At 35.2% G+C, this 22,715-nt stretch overlaps 1 protein-coding gene across 1 annotated transcript in view; it reads right to left on the reverse strand.

The window, feature by feature from the left end:
• THSD7A (thrombospondin type 1 domain containing 7A) overlaps positions 1-22,715 on the reverse strand; it is a 121,422-nt gene that overhangs the window by 80,841 nt on the left and 17,866 nt on the right. Inside the window, exons 5-7 of the mRNA XM_053970462.1 lie at positions 21,059-21,240; positions 15,287-15,442; positions 12,728-12,931 (exon numbers count right to left, since the gene is read on the reverse strand). Coding sequence (XP_053826437.1) covers positions 12,728-12,931; positions 15,287-15,442; positions 21,059-21,240 — 542 coding nt within the window. The remainder of the gene's footprint in view (positions 1-12,727; positions 12,932-15,286; positions 15,443-21,058; positions 21,241-22,715) is intronic.

Genomic DNA, 22,715 nt, shown 5'->3' on the forward strand with positions numbered 1-22,715 from the left:
ATAGTACTGCTTCCAGTAATCCCATTCTCATGTTTGGTAATAACATATGTACCTTCATTTATATTAGAATCATCTATCAGTATTACACTCATGTAGACAGAGTCTAAATTTGCCAGACACAAGTAAAACCAGGGAAAGAAATAGTATTTCTTTACCCAAATAATATATTTTTATTTAAAACACAGTAACATTTGGCCTGATTAAATAACAGTATGAAAAAATAATATCCCATAACTATGCTAAAATAGAAGAATACAGAAAACTGAGGAACAAAACCCCAAAAAAACAAAATCAAAACCAATGGAACACTATGCTTTTTCCCATGAAAGGGAAAAATTATTTGCATTTGACTTCTTTACTCAATGAGATTGAGAAAAGTGAAAAACAACTGTTCCCTTTTTGCCATGTTAAAATTTGTGGTATCCACTTTGAAATTTTACCTCTTATGCCCTTTCTAAATTTTCACTATATTTTGCTAGATTTATTCAGGTTGAAAATTTGAGTGTGCTCAGAAAGTATTGAAAAAGATTTTTCCAATTCTCCCTCTGTTTCTAAGTGATGGCAGCCACAGTATCAGTTCCCCCAAGCATTCAGCAATCACTTGGCTACCAGTGAGGGTCTCAGTTAAAAAAAAAAAAAAAAGAAAAAAAAAATAGATACATAGATGAGGCAAGTTCCTTCACTACACACACAAAGGCACACTGAGGGTGTCTTGTAGCACTAACTATGCCTTAAAAAGTAACACAGCCTTTTTATTTCTGACACAACCCTGTAAGTTACTGAGCGCATATTTTGTATTATATGCATCAAAGACTAATGGAAAACTCTTCTTACAGATGATACTTCTTTGATTCTTCACTACTTCTGATAGCACTGACAGCATGAATTAGGCTGTATATGAACTACTAAATCAGTATCCCTGAAAAAGCCTGACCTAAACAGGGGTATTGAAGAATTAATCCAAATTAATTAAACTGGGACTTTGAAGGAGATTAGTTAAACTGTATTAGCATTTTGTATAACTATCCTTATTCAGAATGAAAGAGAAAATTCTTTACAAATAGAATTAAGACCACTTTAACTTTGAATAAGAGGATTCACAGACACATTTAATATAGTTTAAGTAATTATTTTTGCAGTTAATTTGGATCAACTTTGGAAAGTGTCTTCATGCATATAAGCAAAGTAAACAAAAACTGAAACATGATATGCCTTTAGCTGAAAATCTCCTAGTCTTTTAACTTGATGCTTTAATAGACTTGTACGACAGGGATAGAAGTTCAATAATTCTAATAAAGACTCCAGCAGAGTACCCAAAAACTGCCTAACAACAGGAGTAAAATTTTCCTACTGCTTGACAGGTAGTTGAAGCATTTTCATGGTTCATTTGCTAATGTAGTCTTACTGAGAATGATAAGGAACAGAGAATACAAGTGTATTGATCATAACCAAGCAGAGTTACCTTCTAGTGTCAAATAAGCCAATCAAATGTCATCTTGATATGAAAGAAAAAATAAGTTTGATGACAGGCTACGGTCCCATTGAGAATAAAATCAATATTAGTCATGGGACCAAGTGGGATCAATATGTCAAACCAATAGGCCATTTTAGCAGGATGGGGAAAGAAGGGGAAAAGTGCTGACAGAGCTAAAAGGAAAAAAGAGGACAGTGAGTACCTTGAGGATGAGATCACTTGAAAATTCACACTGTATTTCTAAAAACACTTGTCAAAAGCACCAAGTCACCTTAAAAAGATATAGCTAGTTCCAAGATCAACAGAGCATTTTCCCAATCAAGCCACAATTCCTATAGTGACAAATTTATATACAAATATGACTTCCAGAAAAAAAGATTAAAAATACTTCCTCTATTTGTTTTTAAAATGTTAAAGAAGCTCTACTGTGTTTAAAAGTGAAGAAAAATCTTTTCACAGACTTTAGAAATAGGGATGGTGTTATTTGAATATTGGTAACAGTAGGATTTAAAATACATGGATTTGAAAACGCAACATGCACTTATTGCAATATGTTTTTTTGATTATTAAAAAAACGACATGCTTTATTAATCACAGAAAATTATTGTACTACTTTTTCACTGCTGAGTATTCTCAGCAAATTTTTAACTTGATCATATATGGACACATAGACTGTTGTAACCTTTCAAAAGGTATTTCACAGGTAAAAGCCTTTTCACAGGAATTTTATTGTAAGTGCTATTTTACACGTTTCCCCCTCTCATCCAATAATGTCAAAATAACCTGGAGAACAAGTTCAGGAAAGGCAATGGAATGTCAATGACTTCAAACCAGTTTGATTAAAGAAGATATTTCTGATGTGCTGATCTGCACTAGATTAACATTTAGGGATAAGAGTTAGGAATAGAAGCATAAAAAGGAAATAATAGGCAAGAAAAGCAGTAGCATGAAAACAATGTGACAGTTCCACTAATGTCAGTAGAATGATAGTGCTCACCACAATTCTTTCAATGATTCCCTACACTGAGGTACTAATCTGCATATTTTCAGCAGCTACCTTAAATGGCCTGGTTTTTCAAGAAACAAGATTTTCACTAACTTCAAGCTTCTCATTTTCAGCATAAACATTATCTTTGGTTAATAAATTTCTATATTTAAGCTAAAAAACTACAAAAAGTTGCATCATAAATGGGTTCATAAGTACTTCAACAGTGTGGTATTTTCCTAGAATTTGGCCACCAACAGAGTAACGTTATTCTTCTCTGTAATGCAAAATCTTACCTCACAGATGAAGAGAATGATTAATGGTCTGCACCTGACAGAATATTAAGTGAATTTTTCAGTTGGTCAATTATCTAGTATTTCACTACTATACTGTGAATTTGCTGCAAGTTTACAACTGTGCGTTCATATACATTGTCACTCTTGCCACACAAAGACACATGTAACTCAAAAGGGGGTTTAAGAGAATAAGAAAAATTATTTTATATGGCAAAAGATGATTGCAAACATTTTCTTTGCATTATTCATCCAGCTGCAGCTAGTAAAGAGTTGTCACCCTCTATATAATCTGACAGCTCAATTCAATCACAGTTAAAACATAGGACCCAAGAGGTGTAAGAGAGATCACTGCCACTGTCATGTTTACACATTTCTGAGTAATGGTTTTTAAATTAATTTCATGGATGCTTTTGTCTGTGTCCTACTACTGGCAGATAAAATGCAGTCTTTGGAGAACACCTTTTTATCCATCTTGCAATGAAATCTCATTATTATGAGTGGAAGGCACAGCATGCCTTTAGGGAGCTCAGACTGTGAATTAATCTTCTCTTTTGGAAACATTTTCATAGACTTTCTCCCAAGAAGACTAAAACTAACCCATCCTTTTGACTTTTCTTTCTCCTAGCATCTACGAGTACGGATTCAGAGAAGGAGTTGTGAGGAAAGCAACCAGAGGTAATCACCACTATGCCTTATAAACCTACTCTGTGGAAGGAAATATATTAGCATTGTCGCAAATAAACCAAAAAAATCCAGGAACACCTCTGCAAGTATGGGGACATTACAACTTCTCTACTCTGTTAATAAGTTATTTAAGATAATGTCCCAAAGTCACAGAAGTCTGAGCTATTTCATTGTAGATTGACACCTACTCACAAAAATTGTATCCTGAAAGTAAGGTTCCCTTTCACTACTGGTTTTCTAGAAGCTTCCCACAATAAAGAAGATGCTTCTAGCTTATGTAACTCTTCTTTTTCCTCTCTTTAAATGAAAAAAAACTCAATTCTGAGGCATCCAGAACAAGAAATTTCGTGTAGTTTCTGCTTAATATCTTTTCTCTGGAAAACACTAATGTAGCAATTTACTATTCATAAAATAGTATCAGTACCAATAAAGGATGTCTAAATAAAATCAGAAACAAACCTCTGATAATTCCTAGGGCAAGATTAACATACTTAATCCAGAAGTTAATCCCCCAAAACTATATCAAGAAACCAAAGAGTAAATGCCAAAATGAAAGGTGCCTTTGTATAATGCAGTTTTTCTAACTGCATAATCACATGCTTATTATTTTTCCACTGGGTGCCTTCCTCCTTCAGTTCACAGATTGGAAACTCCTTAATGGGGAGCTATTTGGTATTTTTAGTTTTATTCTCTTTGTTCAAGTCATGATCCAATGTTTTATTTACCACATAATAATTAAGTGTTATTAAAACAGAATTGGCATTTTTCCCAAGATTTTTCTGTCATGACTATCAGACGCCCACTAGCACAGCATTATTTTCAGAACACTGAAGATGTGGCAGGTCAGCATTATTTATATTTTGCTGATGCTGAACAAAAGCAGAGCAAAATTAAACCCTGAAGAATAGGACAACTAAGGTTAGTTGTTTCACAGATATTCCATTCATTACTACAAAATGCCCACTTAATCACCAAAGGAGATATATCTGTCTCACAAATAAGTGGCAGATTCTGTGGAGAAAATGTCATGTTGTCACAATTAAATTCTTCCTTCTGATGTATTCACATAAGGACCGGAGAAACTTAATTTCCTAATGTTTGAGGGCTTTCTTTTGAAAACTAAAATATGAAATTTTGATGTAGTATTTCTTTCCAGTTTTCTAGTTTAAAACAGAAGTCAAATGATAAAATAGTATTTCTGCCATGGGTGTTGCACTGATGGTGGAAACTGCTGCTCTATCTGGTGATCTCATGAGACAAAAGCATAAGCAGACTAAAATTCATTGCATTCCAGCCCTAGAAGTTATGAATTTTCCTTTCTTCCCCGTTCTCTGGCTTCTTATCCAGCCTTATTTTCTTCAGACACTATTCCTAGTCTGTCACCTCACTGTCCTTTTCACCCATACCTGCTAAATTCTGTCCAGCTGCTTGTCAAATCCTCCCATGGGCTGGCCCTTAGCAGATTAAATACCTAACCAAATTAATTCCTAATGCTTGTCATGTAGAGACATTTTATAACTTTGAGTTCTTTACTTGGTCTCAGAAAATTACCCTGGAGGAAACCAGGGTCAAATCCTACCTTTCCCCAGATTTCAACCTAATTGTTTGGCCAGAACAAGTTTCTTTCTCTTGTCTTGCCTTTTTTCCACCAAGTCCTGGGTACAAATCTCTACTTCCCTCTGCTAGGGTCACGGCTATGTAGAGTCACAAACTACCTGCACTCCAACATCTGAAAGAGATCACTGGGAATCTTGGAGAGATTGGTATCAATTGATTTTGAGTAATCATTGTGTCTGAGCATGTTTTAGTTTGAAGTTTCTTAAGTATTCAGTGCAGATGCTACTTGTGCTGTGCACAAAAGTTGCAAGAATTACAAAATGACACGTATCATCTTAAGGCTCTAAGTGGCCACCGGAACAGTTGTCTTGTGAAATCAAGTATTTTTTGGCAGATAAGGGTGATTTTTTTATTAATCAATACTCAACACAAATTATGATCTATAAGAAAGGTCAGAGAATGAGCTGCTCTACGCTGGAAGTACTGAGAGTAAAATTCCTATTTATTCTGTCTCAACATGAGTAGCTCATGATGATATCTTTATCCTCACCATTTATCAACACAGTGGTTTCACAGCTTTGAAATTTGGTAACATTTATCTAGAAAATGGACCACAAGTATGCAGGTTGTTGTAAAATATAAATAGGCCTGTGCAACATTTTCTCAGATGGAAAACTGAATCCCATCAAACCTCGTGAGAATATACTGTCTTAGAACAGTTTATCATAAAGATTATTGACTAGTGCTGTGTCATATAATCTTATGAGAAAGTGGTACTTAATGTATAGCTATATAGCATTATTTTTATGTATAACATAATTAGATGCAAAATTATCTCTTCTAAATATGTTTTGTAAAAGTATTTCAAATATTTTCTGGGTATGTTCTAGGGAGTTAACAAGTTGACACACAAACCCAAAACCAAAGGAGTTCAATACAGTTCTAGAAATCCTGTTCTATAATCCATCCATAACTCCCTAACCCCCTTTTTCTTTCTTGTCTCATAATAGCATAATTTGAAGTGATAAATGGAAAAACTGTACCGCATTAAATTGACCTTCCTAAAGAAATCCAAATTGTTATGAAGTGTATCTACAATTATCTTTCTCTGTATTCTTACCATAATGAAGCTTGGAGTCTAATCAGAATTGTGTTCCTGCATTGCTGAATATCACACAAATCAAAATGCATGCATCAAAATCCCTCCCTTCTAATTTAGTCACATACGGTTCTTGGAGTATCCTACTAGCTGTGCCGTCAAAAACAAAATAAAGGTATTAAGAACATGGATAATATAAAACATTGCACTCTCTCAGATACATTTTCAAAATATTTGTACTTTCCACTCCAGCAATCTCTACTTTTAAAAGTCCAAAAATTTTACACGAGTGCAGCATTACACTTTAGAAGTAAACTGGTCAAAATACACCAAACTTGCCTGACCAGACAGCCACATTATGATCTATTACACTAGAAAAAGTTTTTGGTAATTAGGTTGACACACCTGTTTTTACCTTAATTATATTATTTATAGGCATTAATGTCGCAATAGGCGTTGTCCATACCAAATGCAACTCTGTCTTCAATCATACATGATAAATTGGAAATAAGGGTCTGCTGCATTAAGTGCTAATTGTTTACTGGACTATGCAGATGGAATACTGGTTTTGTTTTATTTATCCCTTTAACTGAAATCATCACAACAAATTACAGGCAAACTATTAAAGGCATGGACAAAGAAAGTTATGTATTTAATTCTTTCCATATAATTAAATTATTACATATTACATAAATACTAAAGCATCCATTCTTTTATGAAATTCAGTAGTGACATGTCACTTTCCTAATATCAACATGAGATACAAAAAGGAATTGGTGTCATCAATTAAATGTGACTTTTTATTGACAGAAAAGTTATCAATTATGAAACTGTTCTGAGACTTCAGTGAGATAGTTTAAGCAGTATACTGCACTCTTGTTTTTCCTTATATTCCTTTATATTAAATAAAGCAAATATTCTTAAAAATAAATGCCTTAAAAATCAAATGGTCTGAAACATAATGGCCTGAGAGTGTCAGTTTTAAGGTCCTTTAAATTCACTGTATTTTACCCTCACTAATAAATTCGTAAATATACCAAGCATCCAAGAAATCTATTCGGTAGTTCCTTATGTTAGCAGAAAAATTAAAGGAAAAGAAGGAAGGGCTTTGGTATAAGTTTCATAGCCTAAGTATTTACAGTGAGAAACAAAGTATGCATCTTACATTTGATTTAAGTGCCTCAGATGGTTATCCAAAAAGCTGTGAGCAGCAAAGAACAGTTTAAAGCAATGTTGTTATGATATTAGCTAGGAAAGAAATATTGGGAAATGATGACTAATGCCAACATAACCAAGTTCCTGTAAGCATAAGGCACTATGAGCTCAAAGGAACTGTCATTACTGTATTTTTCTGCTAATTGACTGCTGAGCATTGGCCAGATTTTGATCTGGGTTTTCTTACAGGCATAACTGAATAATTCAATGTAATTTGAATGTGAATCTGGCTCTTCGTTCTTTATAACAAATTAAGTCATAAAGTGACACAAGTGGCATTTTCTTTTCTAAGTAATCATCATAAAATCCAACCAGTTTGATGGTTTCTTTATTCAATGCATAAAGCTGCACAATAGAAATGTCAGAAAATAGATTCTTTACATTTGGGCACACCTATAAAATACCTATGCTCAGGTCCATTGAATCTCTTATTGTTTCCCATCATGAAAATAAATGACGACCAGAAGACTACTCAGTTAGCATTTGATTCAAACCATAAATATACAGAAAGACCCAATTCTGAAACCAGCCAAAATAATCTAAATAAAAATTGTTGCACCAGCAAAACCTCAGTTTTTCCTGAAATTTATTCTACGTATTTCATTAGCTGCTTATTGTAAGATGATATAAAGCCGCAACCAAAAAATTAAGGAAGGAAATTGAGATATTGATCAGGAAACTATAGAAGAAAATTTAAACTAGATGAAAAAAATGTTGTAAGATTTACTTTAAAGTAAACTCAACAAAAATAAGAGAAGAGGTATTTCAGAAATAAATATTTCTAACTCTTGAGAAAAACAATAAGGCAAATAAAACATAGGATGCTTTATTGCTGAAGTATGGAGTCTTCTGTTAGTCTCACTAGCTGAGAATAAACACAGATAAAGGACAGGTATCCTGGAAATGTCCTCTGTTCCATTTTGGTCAGTATAGTGTTTAGCTCTTGACAAAGTAGGTAAACTATTTCGTTTGCAATGTGTCTAAAGAAAACAGACTAATCTACCTTCTATATATTTTAATTAATACCAACACTGCTGCTTTGCCTCCAGTATTACAAAACTGGTAAAATCCTCACATTTACATCAGAAAATACTGATGTCAGTGGTGTCAGTCTCAGAAAAAACAGACCTGTGTCACCCACCTCCATACAGATGCCAGAAAGGAACTTGTGGCACTCAGCTACATCAGCATGCACCTCTGCCTACACAACTTCAGCAGCAATTCTACTACTTCATAGAGTTGTAGGAATTTGCATATACACAAAGAGCCTTGATGTTGCCATGGCTCCTTCTTCCATGGCAAGTGACTCTCAGCTGTGAGGAAGAAGATGGCAATGAGTCCACTCCTGTCTGTCCCCTGTAGAACTACCGTAACCAACAATTAGTGAGCTCCAACAAGATCTGGAAGAAAATTGCACTTCAAAAGTGAGATCTGTTTTATCCGGAGTAACACATGAAGCAGTACAAAGCCCAATATGCTATAAAGGCTGTAAACCAATTTATTATTTACAAATTCTTAGAAAATGAGCAAGTAATTTCAGATGACTGTGTGAGGATCAGAAGTACACTCCAGCCAATGCCAGTACCTGAGCTACAGACTTCAGCCCAAAGAAAAAATGAAAAAATAAGTGATCAAGCATTTTAAGGCATTTCATCAGCAGTTAATATTGCAGATTTTTATGTCAGAAATTATATTTCCTTATTACATATGAGTGGCACAAATATGTCTGTTAACAAAGTGGAGAGGCAGCTAGCTTTTCCACTATGGACTTTAAATAATGCAGAGATATTTTTCAAACTGTATTCTTCACAGACTGTCATAGCTACAGAGAAATAGAACAAATTCATCTGTTCTAAAATTACTCTTCTGTGTGTGAACTGTGTTAATACACTTAATAATAGATAGTATGTACACAGGTGTGTGTGTGCATGAGTGTGCATGTATGCCTTGCATATATTACATATACAACAAAAATATTAATATCAATTTATTTTTAAAAAGTCATTCTAACATTACCAAAAGTTAATCCGTATAATGCAACATGAGCAATAGATATTATTAAGATTATGTATACAATTAAGGAATTCTGATCACTTTTTGTTGTGTCTGGGAGCTTCCACAACCAAAAGGTGTTTTTTTCACCTAAAATACTCCTTTGTAAAATTTCCTGTAAAATTTACTAAGAATATTTATTCTGAAAATGTTCTTTTCACAGTAAAAGACTGAAATTCCATTTATATAATAAATTACATCAAAGTTAATTATAGCCTCTGCAATGACAACCTGGGGAATGTCATGTTTTTTCCAGCATAAATGAAAATTCTGATTACTGCCATCCGCTGTGGAGAGTGACAATCACAGGCCTCCAGCAATGAGACAGGAGGATAACCTATTGTTTGCTGTTGTCTCAAAGGCTGTAATGACTCTTATCTAAACACCAAAATGAAGAGAAAAGCTAATTCCAATTATATTAAACAACTTCACAAACATTGCTGCTTGATTCTAACTGAGAAGCCAAACATCCAGGTCAAGACATATTACCCCAATTAATCATGCTTAAGATATATAGAACAATGCAACCATGCACAGAAAGAGAAGCTACTAATCAGTGTTGGGTTTATATTACATTAAAGCTACAGAGCTTTATCCATCTAGGGTACAGTGCTTAGTCTGAAATATCAGCCTTTTTCATTTTATAAAGAAGAAGCCAAGGGCACAATATGCTCTTTTTTTGAATACATTTAAGTCCCTTCATTTTAACCTTTCCTATCGAGGCACTTTAAGATTTAAGGTTGGCTTAATACCTAATAATAATAAAAAGAAGAACTCCTGAAGAGATGGAAGATAATATTGTCAAGCAAAGATTAGTTTAGTTTGAGTAACAACAATCTTATGCAATAGTTAATGCTTTTCATACTGTTTTCTTTCAGGGTCACTTTTACCTGTAAAACTGAAATGAAATTCCCTGTATGCTACTAAGACCAAAAATATGGCAACACATGATTACTATACAAATCATGTACCCTGTTAATAAAGGTACAGTACTTAACTGACAGTCAATGCAGTCTTCCCCAAGAAGTGCTCAAAGAACACTGAATATCACAAATTTCTTACGATTAATAATTTTAACCATGATGTTTCAACAGTGGAAGAGTAGCATTCTCCAAACTTTATTTTACTGGAACTAGCCTGAAGCTAAGGGGCTTGAAGCAAAACTTGCTTGACTGCAAAGTGTTGCTCTCGTATTTTGCAGAGCAGAATCTAGATGCCTGCAACAAGTGTTTGCTGAAGGACACCATGGATATTCTGTTGACTGCCAGGGTAAGAGGTCAAAGTACAAGATAGGAACTACCTGGGAAGAGGTGGTGGTGTTTAGAAAGTATATAAGAGTTGTCTACACGATTTCTAGTGGGTTGGTGCTGGGGAGGCAAAGTAATAAGATGCTTAAGAAGAGTCAGTATTGGGGGGAGATTGCTGAGGTTGGTGGGTCTTTGTTTGCTTGTACTGCATCATGCTAATCCTTCTCAGGAGAGAGAGAAGCAGAAGATACTTGGTATTACTGGTGAAGTGCACAGAAGATTGTTTACTAAAGGAAGGAATTTCAAAGAAGGAATTTCAAAAGAGGAGTTGGAGCAATTCATTACATTACTCTCCATTGCTTTTGCACTCTCTCAAACGTAACTGAACACATATTTTTGTGACTGGATGACTGGATGATCAGATCTTTACAAAACAAGACAAAATTGCAATTTGTTTTCTCCTTTCTTTGAAGCTAAGCCCACAACTCTTTAATCTTAAAGACTGATGGGCCAAACCCTGACTTCTCCCTCTTTCTGAGGCAGATTACTGATATAGGCAATGTATAAGACCATATATTTACAGCAATATATAATGCCATCTAATTCAGAAAGACAGAGAGACAAAAAACTATACTGGGAGTAATAAAGTTAAACACAAGTCTTCAAAGTCAAATTTGGCCAAGACCAAAGCCCATGAAGTGCCAAGGGCAAATCCTGTAAGTTTCAATAGAAAATATCATATATATAAAAGACATCTCAAAGTTTAATGGATCAATTGCATGCTCCAAATATACAGTAAGTTATAGTCAGTATAAATTACTATATTACAGTTTAGAAAGAAATTATGTTAGATGTGTGAGAAAACACAATTCCTCAAAATAACGGCAAGCCAAACTATCCATAATCTGGTAAAGCAAAAAAATAGTCTTTTTGTTTTACAGATTTTAAAGTGTCTTCACAATTATTTAGGAAACACTTTGATTTACAAGGAAAAGGCCATTTTTCATCTGAATATTATACAAAAACCCCTGCAAATAGTTTTAGCACTGTTGCCAGGAAATTATCAAATTGCAAAGGGAAATTTTTTGAGTTAAGGACATAGAATATGGTAGATTGAATATTGTAATTCTAGGCTAATCTCTTTCTGAGCTATAAAAAAATGGTTACTCTTAGGTGTACACAGAAAAATAAAGCTTGCATTTTAACTCAAAGCATCAATTTAATCCTCAAAAGTCAATTACAACCGAAAGTCTTCAGCATGAAAGCTCAAGATTTAAATATGTCTGTAATCAGTTCTTATTACTTCTGACTGATCTAATTTCAAAATATTTTTTGCAGCTGTTAACACTCATCAAAGGCATCCTCTTACTTATTTCTCTGTTGGAACTTAGAAGCCGCTTACCATACTACACTGTAGTCAATACAATTATTTTCATTTATCTGCTGCTCTAGACTATAATATTGCTAATGAATAAAGACTATTCTCACAACAGTAATTCATGAACCTTCAGTAGATTAAAGTATTCTGTAAGCAGCTTTCAAAATTGGCTTTTATGACTGTGTCATGCAAGATCTGTTTTGTCTCACAGAAGATAATTAAATAATGGTTGCAATTTCTTTTACCTTTTGAAGAAGCAAGACAGCTTGGACTGTCAACCTAACTCTGTAACTCTGTAACGCTAATCAAACCATCCTTTTTAATAAACATATTATTATTTTTCTTCCAGCTATACTGCAATGCATCTTACTTTGCTCACATTTTATTTGTTTCTAGGCTCAGAGAATCAGCTTTGTTAGTGGGATTACATCAGGGAATTCAGTCAAGCCACTGCAGGCATGAATCTGATCTACTGGCAAACAATAGCCGTATTCTATTTAATTTTCGCTAAGTCATTTTCTGAAGCTTTGAAGCCTTAAACAGTGTAGGTGAAGGAGTTTGGTCCTAGAGCAACTAGAGGTCTTACCCTTCCTCTCCAGTATTAATGTACATTTATATCTATTCCAAACAGCTTGGTTTTAAGGATCAAGAAAGCTGAGAACAACTAATATCCTTTCGGACCACATTTTAGTATCTTCACTCTAGCTGGTGTGGGCTGTAGGAAAAAGCATCCGTCTTACCATCACTGTTGATGCAGATGACAACAGGAACCTGTGTACCAGGGCCACATGGCTTTTCATTGTCAGGAATGCATTCCTCCAGCCCCATGATTCTCCAGTCATAGCAAGAGGGCTCTTCACATGGGATGGCTTCCAACAGGTGAGGGCAGTTTCCTGTTCCTCCTGTAGGCTCATTGGTGATGCGACGCTTCCTTAGTTTAAAGCCTGAAATATCCACGAAAATAACAACTCTAAAATCTGAAGTGAAGCACTTTTTATCTGTCTACACCTGAGTGAACAGTTCTGTTTCTCTTCTCTGTAAAACATACCAGAGGCACTCAGCAGAACAATGCATTTTAGATAATTGGGTAGAAGAACTCAATAAAGAAGGACTAGAAATAAAATTGTACAAGTTTCAATGTTTTGAGCCTCCTCAGGAGGCTTTGCATTAAACTTCTGTTTATCATAGTCGTGCATACTCCCGGAAGGAGACAGGATCATTTCCTGAGCATCACTCTTGCAAGATCCATCTCATGTTATACATCTTAGCTACATTGCTGGGTTACCATTTCTCAGATATGTTGTTTGTTTTCTTCTCAGGTATGTTCCAACAGAAATGGATTATCAAGTGAAATCAGCTTACAAACACTCATTCTCCCTCCAAAATAAAATGGAAGAATAAAAAGATAGCTTGTGAGAAAAAGAAAAGCATGAAAATAAGCTCAAGTCCTGTGAACACATTTTCAGTAATAAGCATCACAATATTCCCTTGCAAGCATCTAAAAATTTCCTTAAGACTACCTAAACTCATTTTGGAATGGACAAACTGACGGGCATTTACGCACTGTGTCATCTACCAGGTGAATGCCAGCAACCAAATGCAACCCACTCTCTCCTTTCAGGATGTCTCATTGAAAAAAAACAGACTAAATAGAGTCAGAAAAACCTAACCAAACTAAATGAATTCCAGAAATAGTTTCTCTTTTCACATCTTTTCACAGTCTCTTTTATTTTGTATCAGTATTCAGGCAAGTTAGCAATATACAAATATTTTTATAAAATGCTACATATAATATACTCTCTCATTTTTACCAAGACAAAAACTAAACAGGAGAGTTTTCAAACGCACATATGGAAGAACTGATTCTTTGAAGATATGCCTCTTAATTCAATTATAGTAAGTATTTACTTTAAAAATGTTTTTCCATTTATCTTCTGTTGCTGTTTGTTTTCCTTTTTTCTAAATTGAAGAGTTCGGCCAAATTATGTGCAAAAGGTTTAATAAGCCTGACACAAAAGGCTGATATAATTTCAAAGATAAGGAACTCCAATATCTACAGAAACAAAGTATACAAATGATCTGGAAAAACATAGAGAGGCATGCTGCTAAAAATGGGAGTGCCTGTACAATTTTCACATCATTCTCTCAGAAGAAATGTCAATGCAATTATAAAATAAAATGTAAGAATTTCCAGATAAGAAGAAAACATTGGCAGTTGAGAAAAGATCCCTGCTCATGCGTGCAGGAATAAAGGCTTGCACAAAGTACATCCTCATGTATTTCTATTAGACAGATGTCCAAATCAGTCTCACAAACCTAAACTTTACCCCTGAAAATGCAGCAAATCTTTCAGTGATGGAACAGCAACAGAAATAACAGACTACTTGACAGCTGTACTCAGACGAGACTTAATCTGATAAATTTGCACATTGAACTGCTTTTTCCTTCTTGAATTGATCATGGTTGGGTCAGAGTCCCACAAAACAGCTTTGTAAATCTTTTATTACTGCTGCCCAGACAAAAGTGTAGCTGGCAGTATGCCAGAAATATCCAGCTAAGCAAACACAGTTGCTCCTTCCAGTGGACATATGTGGCTGCCCTTTCTTATGACTCTTTTCAATCAAGAAACCAAGTCTGTATTCTCAATTTTACCAGATAAACACTTTTGAAGCAATGACTAGGCCAGTTTTTCTCATTTACAGCCAGAAGCCCACAGACTTCTAACATGACGTCCCTGTCACTGTATTCTTGCTTTCCTATTTTGATGTTAGGTTACTACAATCTGTTCTGCATGGCAATAAGTTGTAAAACATGCTGAAAATTAAACCAGCACATATGTCATAAGTAAAACAGCATCATGTATCAACAGGGAATGGTGCCATCCTTTGCCAGATCATGCTTTATGGTCTAATGGTGAATTCTTAAGCTATTACAGAACTGCAAATTTTTGAGTGCCTTGTATGCTACACACCTCAAAGGAGGCTTCTGTCCTCCTTTTGAGACAGTGCCAAAGTTGTGATTTGAACACACAAACTGTATCCCTTTCAATCTGGTACGAAGGTTTGAAACTGGAATTGACCTATAGAAACCCAAACTTGAGAGCCTAGTAAACGGGCTACATTTTTGCTACCTTTGGTGTAACAGTGATGTCAAATGTAGTCCTAATTCAATGACTTTATTTTGTTGCCCAGAGGCACTAGATATGTACATCTTGGTACAAAATTTAGTGTGCTTGCATAACCTAGTGACTAAGGAATAGTAATATCACCATTAAAAGGCTCTGCTGAATTTTTACATACCCTTCTTGGCCTGAGGGTCATCACAGCTTTCATAGGTGCATGGTCCCCAGGCTGACCATGCCGAGGTCTCGCACTCTGTAGGACAGGGAACATGGCACAGCTGGGAGGTGCTGGGAAGAGGTCCTGTACACAGTTTACGGTCTACTGGCCTTGAAGCTGTCAAAACAAAGTTAAAATATTTCTCATATGTCATAACTGGTCATAACTCTCAGCTCTAAGTGGACAGAACCATCCTTTAGTCAGAAAGGCTGCTATCTCATCATTTTAATCTGATGATGTGATGGAAAAATGCCTGCCTTGAAAAAAATTGAATGGAAGTCAGTTAATTCTTTGCATGAACAAAGTCAAATCCCATTATGTGGAGACAGGAAGACTGTAGACATTGCAGCACCCCCTCAGACCCAGCCCTTTCCTTTGAGGGTTAATTATACCACCACAACAATTGTTCACTTTGCATTCTACATAAATTTGTGTCCTATTATCTCATTACTTCTTCTCTTAAGAAACTGAACAAAAAGCTGCATAAACCCCTTTGCACTTCTATATGTAAGCTATATGATACTATAACTTCAAAGGCCTGGCTAATTATTATTTAAAAGATTATTTTTAAGCTTTAACCTGAAACACAGCTAAAATTTTGGGAAAAACTTTTTTTCTTTTATTCTAAAAACCATCAAGTGCACACTCAGCAGTAGGATTTGTGCAGAAGCAACTTTATTTCAAGAAAGGCTTTGCTTCAGATATATACATGGTTTGTATTTGCTATAAATATCTATAAATATGTATACATCATGTATATATGTAGTTGTAAAAACTTCACAGGACATTTTTTTTTTAAGTGTTATTAATCTATAGAGACACATGTGAAGGCAGTGTCTTCTGTTCTTTAAAGATCAATAACTTGGGTGAAAATCACCCTTCTCCTTCCATACTTTATTCTTTTGACTTTCCATAAGTCAATTCTTATGGAATTGACCAAAGACAATTCTATAAGGTGCCAGAGTAAGGTACAGAATGCTAACTGACAATGTACCATTTCATTGAAAGCAAGATTTTAATTTTCTTTCATAATAAAGGACTTGACAAAATATTACAGTAAGGAGAGAATATCTGCTAGAGGTCTGCCACATTATTTCACTTTGGTTGATTGAGGAAACATAAAATTCCTTAAAACACTCTCCTTCTATTCATTTTTTTTTCCTGTGGGAAGTTACATCATTAATTTTTCCCACCACTTTTGATGGAAAGACTCTCAGATTAAATAGATACAATATATGCTGAAAGATAAGATCAATAATCACTTATGGAATGTGAAAGTAAACACCAGGCTGTTAAAAGTACAGTCAAGCTTGTAGACGTGTGTATGCCTTTCTATTCAGATTTTCTAAGCAGGTGATCTTTACAGTTTTGGAAAAAGCATCCAATTCTCACTTTTTTTAAGGGGAAAATGGAATGAAAAATCCTCACCCTATTCTGGTTTTCAACGTTGCCTCCTTTGGCACAGTTTTACAATGTGTTGCTCCACATAGTGAAGTCATGAAGGTGGCAGATAGTAATTTAATATTACTGTCTCTAACTTACCCATCTCTTGAAAAAAAAATAGTATAAAGCCTAATATCCCAGCATTTGCATAATGCTGTGTTGAAATTAAATTTTATGACATATCATTGAATTTTACAGTAATTTTGACATGCACACCTAACATGCATAATAATCAACATAATATGCATATTTGGTGTAGAAAACAGATATAAGTAAACATAATTTGCCTGTTAAATTTGTATTGGATAGTTTCTAATAAAAAAAAGAAAAACAGTAAGTAACTGCTATCTATACATTTTTAACCTTTATTTAACTGGGGAATTGCCCAAGTGGGACAGTTGAAATTAAGGGCCAATGATACCCTTGAGACACAGTCTTGCTTCAGGGAATAGAGAAAGTGCTCTGAGGAATTCCACGCTTCATCTCTAGCCTTCATCGTGATAAAGAACTTACCATCACACTAGTTCAGGGAATTTTACTCAGAAAAATAATAAATATCTTTAATCAGGAAGCTTTTAGCAGCAGCAGCTTTTTCATATCACAGGTATCAATAAATCTTTAAATATGCCAAAATGCTTTCCAAATGCTGCTTTTAGACCCTAAGTGATGTACAAATGCTATCCCTTATATTTTGCTTTTACAACAAAAGAATTCAACCATAGGAAAGAAAAGTTCTATTTCAGGTCATTAAAAATTTTTTTCATCATTGAGCACTTTAGGATGAATTTCATGCAGGATTACTCAAAATCCTTTTCTTGAGATGACAGTAAAAGAAGAAAACAGGTTTGCTTGGGCATCTTATGACCATCTTGTTCCCATGAATTTAAATTCATTTCTTTCAGCATCACAAAAGTATGATTGAACACAGAGTTTGATGCTTGTTGTTTAGCAAAGACACTCTGACATAAGACGATACTGGATGCATATATTTACAGTTTAAAACCTTGTCTTATCTCTGTCCTTTCATACTCTCTTGTGTCAGCAATAAAGATTGTTCTTTATTCCTTGGAAGTAATGTTGAATGCCGATTAGACTGTGTAATACTACAAGATCTATGTGAAATTTGACCAAATTTTGGGCAAAAAATAGAAAGAAAAGTGAATGCATTTTGATAATCTCGCTCTCTCTCCCTCAGTCTAACTAATAAATTAGATTCAGTTTTCAAGGAATTTTAGCTTTGAGGCTAGTAACCTAAAAAATAAAGTAAGATTTAATTATTCATCACTCAAATCATCTTCTATATTGGGAAATTTTAGCTGAATATATTTTATATCATTGGAAAATGCCTCCTTGAATTACTTCATTTTAAAAACAACTGAAAAGAAAAAGAACAGTTTTGCTTTTATGCATATGCTACGTTTATCAAGATATCAAACTCTCCATTTTTCTCTAAAGACCCTCAAGAGACTAGTGCCCAATAATGACCAGGCTGGCAAAGAGACTTAATTTGTATGTGACTGTATCAGTATAAGCAGACACAATTTCATATTTCTTTTTCTGGTCATTTGCCACACAGGGTTCATAGAAAACAACACAAAGAAATTTCTCCAAGTACTCTTACTCAAAAATCCCAAGAAAAACCCAAGCCCAAAACACATTATGGCCAACAAGTAAATAACATATTTTCTTCTCATTTTCTATAATGCTGAATTCTCTCATCACAACACATTAGATAATTCAGAACCTTATGCTCTGAGAAATGGCACAATTCCATGCATGTAAGCAGTTCCCTTGTGTTTAATAGGGCAATGAATGTGTATTTGCAGATGTAGAATAAATTTATGCCCATAAAGGAACTTTCCTCCTTTTTATTCTACATCGAGGGTTTTAAAGGTACTCGGAATAAGATGAAACAGTCCACCTCATATAGTAAAAGAAACTTCATGACTAAACCATTTAAGTAGGTGAACAGAGATGAAACAATTAGAGTCCGTGGCAAGTAAATGGCAGAACGACTGTGGCCTCCAGGAAATTTGATTGTCACTGCTTAACTACTACAACCAATGCTCCTTCTTCTTCCTACTGACCTGAATAGTGTGAGGGATTATGGTTCAGCTCAGAATTAGAAGTTCAAATTCTTACTGGAGGCCTAACTTGGTGTTTTAAATCTACAGAAGGGACTGGAAATAGCAGCTATGATGAAAGCTGAAAAACAATTCCCAGTGCTCAGAAGTGAAAGGAAAAGCAGTCACTAGCTAAAACCATTCAGGAGTGGAGCAGGCAACTGTTCCATCACCCCAGCTGGCTCATGAGCTTCATTAGTTTGAATTTTGGCCTGTCACTTTCAAACTGGTCTGAAATTTCCTGAGAATGCTCAAATCCATTTAACTATTTCAGAGCAGCATAAACATGTTAAGTGAACACATATAGCAAACGAGGTCCCCCAAAGGGGCATCACCTCCTTTGCATGCTCTTAACCAAGAGGTCAGGTTGGAGGCCTTAATTTACCTACCTGTTATTTCAAAAGTGATTGATAGCAGAGGTGCAGCACTAGCCTTCGACTTGCTCTGTGACTGACTTTCTGAAATAACAGGGAAACGCCACCATGAGTATATGAGAACGGAGGTCTTTAAAGCAGCCTTACCAAGACAGCATTTGCTCCAACCAGCAGTAAACTACACTGAGATGAAGGCGTTTCTCCACAGCATAATCTGGTGGGTGTGTGCCCTGGCTTTTTCCCATCCTCAGATTACTCATTGTTTTCTATTCTATGAGGGGAGAGAGAGGGAGGATGAGCAGAGCAGCACCTCTTCTGAAAATCTCTCCTCTAATGAGGAAACAGCCCAGAGCTCCTTTTTAAACTAAGAACCACTTCACTCCCAGTTTGAGCTCTTGAAAAACTGTTCTCATGTTTATGCATCCAAAGACTAGCTACATTTTAATCAGCTTTCAGGAGCCTGCAGAGATTACCTCCTGATGGGCTCCATGTATTCCTGTCACAGTCTGATAAGGGTAAATTTCACACACGCCTAATCTGGCGAGACTTCACAGCCTACCAAAATCCTAATCATCATTCTCAACAGTAAGCTGCCACTGGTTTTATTGTTACCTCTCCTTAGCTGGGAGGTTTTTGTAGTTCACACTACGGCATAGGCATCTAAACTTTGTTCAGCAGAGGCGATTTACTAAAAGCCCTTGGGCAGAGCTGATTTGCATAAGACAAAGAGGCTTGAAAGCTTCTTCTTTAATAAATACAGATGTGGGGCTGCAGAGCTCACAAGTCACACCCTACTGATCTGAGCAGTCATGCTGAAATGGATGTCGGCATTAACATTCCCCACAAACTCTACCTCTACGGCAAGTTTGAGAGTACCTTTAAACCACAGCAGGAACCTCACTAGTCTGCTGTTTGGCCAGCCCTAGACAAAAAGTGGCATTATGTAGGATTTGCATATTGATGTTGTTTTTCCTGAAGTATATGGCTGTAATGTGTATTTGTATGAAATAGGTAGAGGATATAATTTAATTAAAAAGTTAAATGTTAACTGCATTTAGCTTAATTCACTGATTTCTGAATCCGTAGTTCTGCACTACAGTACAGAAGTAGATGTAATGTAAACTACTCAAGTGCTATTCTAAAGCATGTAGACTACCAAATGAATTAAAGATTTTGTGTTCTAAGCTATTCTCTCTTTTCTTAAGAAGCTATACAGGCTTTAACAGTGACGAGGAATAATCTCTTCTCTCTTTCAGTTAGGTAAATAAACCCATGAAATTATATTGGCTCAAAGACCTGAAAGCTACTTAAAAACTTGACCAAGTCAAGGAAAAAAAAAATAAACTCCTTGCAAATTAAATCTAATAATATTTTTACATTTTTCTATATTGAGCTTACATGAATTGACATATTCCATCTGCATGTCAAACAGCACAAGTTCATCTCCCAGATGAAGGATACACAGAAACTTACAGTAGATGAAAAAACTAAACCTAGGACTTCTGATCCACCTTTTCATGTTCTTTCTTATGGAAAGTTATCCTACACAGTGTTTTTCAGTAGACACTACAAAATAGTAATTTGTAGGAATTTATATTTGGAATCTATATTTGCAGCATAGAGAATGAAATTTCTGCTACAGCAATTAAGCATTTTCATCTGAATTAAAAAATAGCAGTAACTCGCAAGGTAAGGAGGCACTCAAGACAGAAGACAATGGAAGCTGCGAAAGAGCTCTTGAATGTGACATGCTCTGATTTCAACTAATTTCATTGCAATTGAATCAAATTTACCTTCTTTATCCTTGAGGGTATTTAGGTAGGAGAGGAGATTTTCGTTAGCCTGCACACAGTACACCTCCCTGGTTTGAACGCCACCTCCGCACAGCGCTGTCTGATTTCCTCGCCTCTTGTCCTGCTGGCTAAGGAGAGGATCAACGCGGCATTCTGTCCACTCAGTGGTGCGCCAGCCATACCTGCATCACATTCCGTTAATCAGGTCTCTAGAAATCATGAAGCCATTTTACATTAAATTATACAAGCTGAAACACCTCAGTACCTCATTAATTTCATAAAAGGCCTGAGCACTGCAATTTCTCGCACACAAAGGTGCATTAAATCTCGCATTTTATGTGTATGGAAAATTTTTTTGTATTATTTAATTTTTAAAATCAATACTCTTTAGGAGGATCTTTTCTGTTCAATTCCTAAAACATACCACATACATAAATATTTTATTTGAGGGAAGAAAAACTTGATATACAGAGACATATAGTCCATGTTCCAGTAACTTTCAAGACCGTGACTCTCAGCATTTGTTTAGAGCTTGACAACTTACATAAACAAAATCCAAAATACGAAAGAGATGTGAATGCTGAGAAACATAAGAGCCAGAAAATGAGGGAAAAACCTCACAACTCCCACTCCCCTCCCTACAAATAACCCAAAAGCCTATTGTTAACTTTGAAACAAAAGTTTCTTCTGGGTATCAAAGTGAAACAATAATTGTATTTTTGTATTATGACTACAGACAGACTTTTCAGTAAGTTGTCTTTTTCACTTCTATTAAAAGGAAGATCATTCTGCAGTACTGAAGCATCCCTGCTGGGTACTGATGAATGATGAGAAGTTGGAAGCTTCTCATTCACTAAGTCAGTGAATACGCAGCAAAGAAGATCTTTGACTCACAGTTAAAACCCCAATCGGAATTATGAACTGCAAGAAATGCCACAGAATTCCCTACCTAACAAGTACTTTAAGGCTAAATAAAGCAAAGGGCTTCCTAATGCAGCTGGAGATAAAGAAAGATGATATTTCAACTCTTAAATGAAAAATATATACCACAGTCAAAAATGCTTACTATCAAGTGACATTTCTCCAGACACTATTCTTAGTTTGATAAAGAAAAAACACAGTTGGGACTTTAATATTAATTTTGATTAGATAAGGATTACAGAAATCTTGAATCATAAAGTGGTCACTGTCATTTCTCCTAAACTTTATTTGCTATCACTGTTAGCCTCTCCCATTTCCCATCTAGGGCCTTTGCTGTGCTGAATACAAGTCTCACTAAAATAGTCTGTTAGCTAACCAGATGTTTATCACCCCTTTTCTGTATTCAACATTTGGTCTGCAAACAGACAAGAAATTCAGAAAATAACGATTCTGGTAGAAATGTTATGTAGGGAAAAGATCACTGACAAATCAATACAATTAATTTATTTTCATCTTGCCTGAATCTGCGTATGTTCAAATATTGTCTTTTAAAAACTGAAATAAATGAAAAGAAAATATACTTATTATTATTCCTATACTTTGGGAAGGAACTGGTTCCACACTACAATGGGAACTATTTGCAGACTTTGGGCTTTCAAGAGCACTGAATAAATAGGGATAAAGAAAAAAGGTAGAAGTCCTACCTATTATTTCTTTAATAATGGTCTGGTTGCTA

Source organism: Vidua macroura, chromosome 1 (genome assembly GCF_024509145.1).
Source record: "Vidua macroura isolate BioBank_ID:100142 chromosome 1, ASM2450914v1, whole genome shotgun sequence".
Lineage (NCBI taxonomy): Eukaryota > Metazoa > Chordata > Aves > Passeriformes > Viduidae > Vidua > Vidua macroura.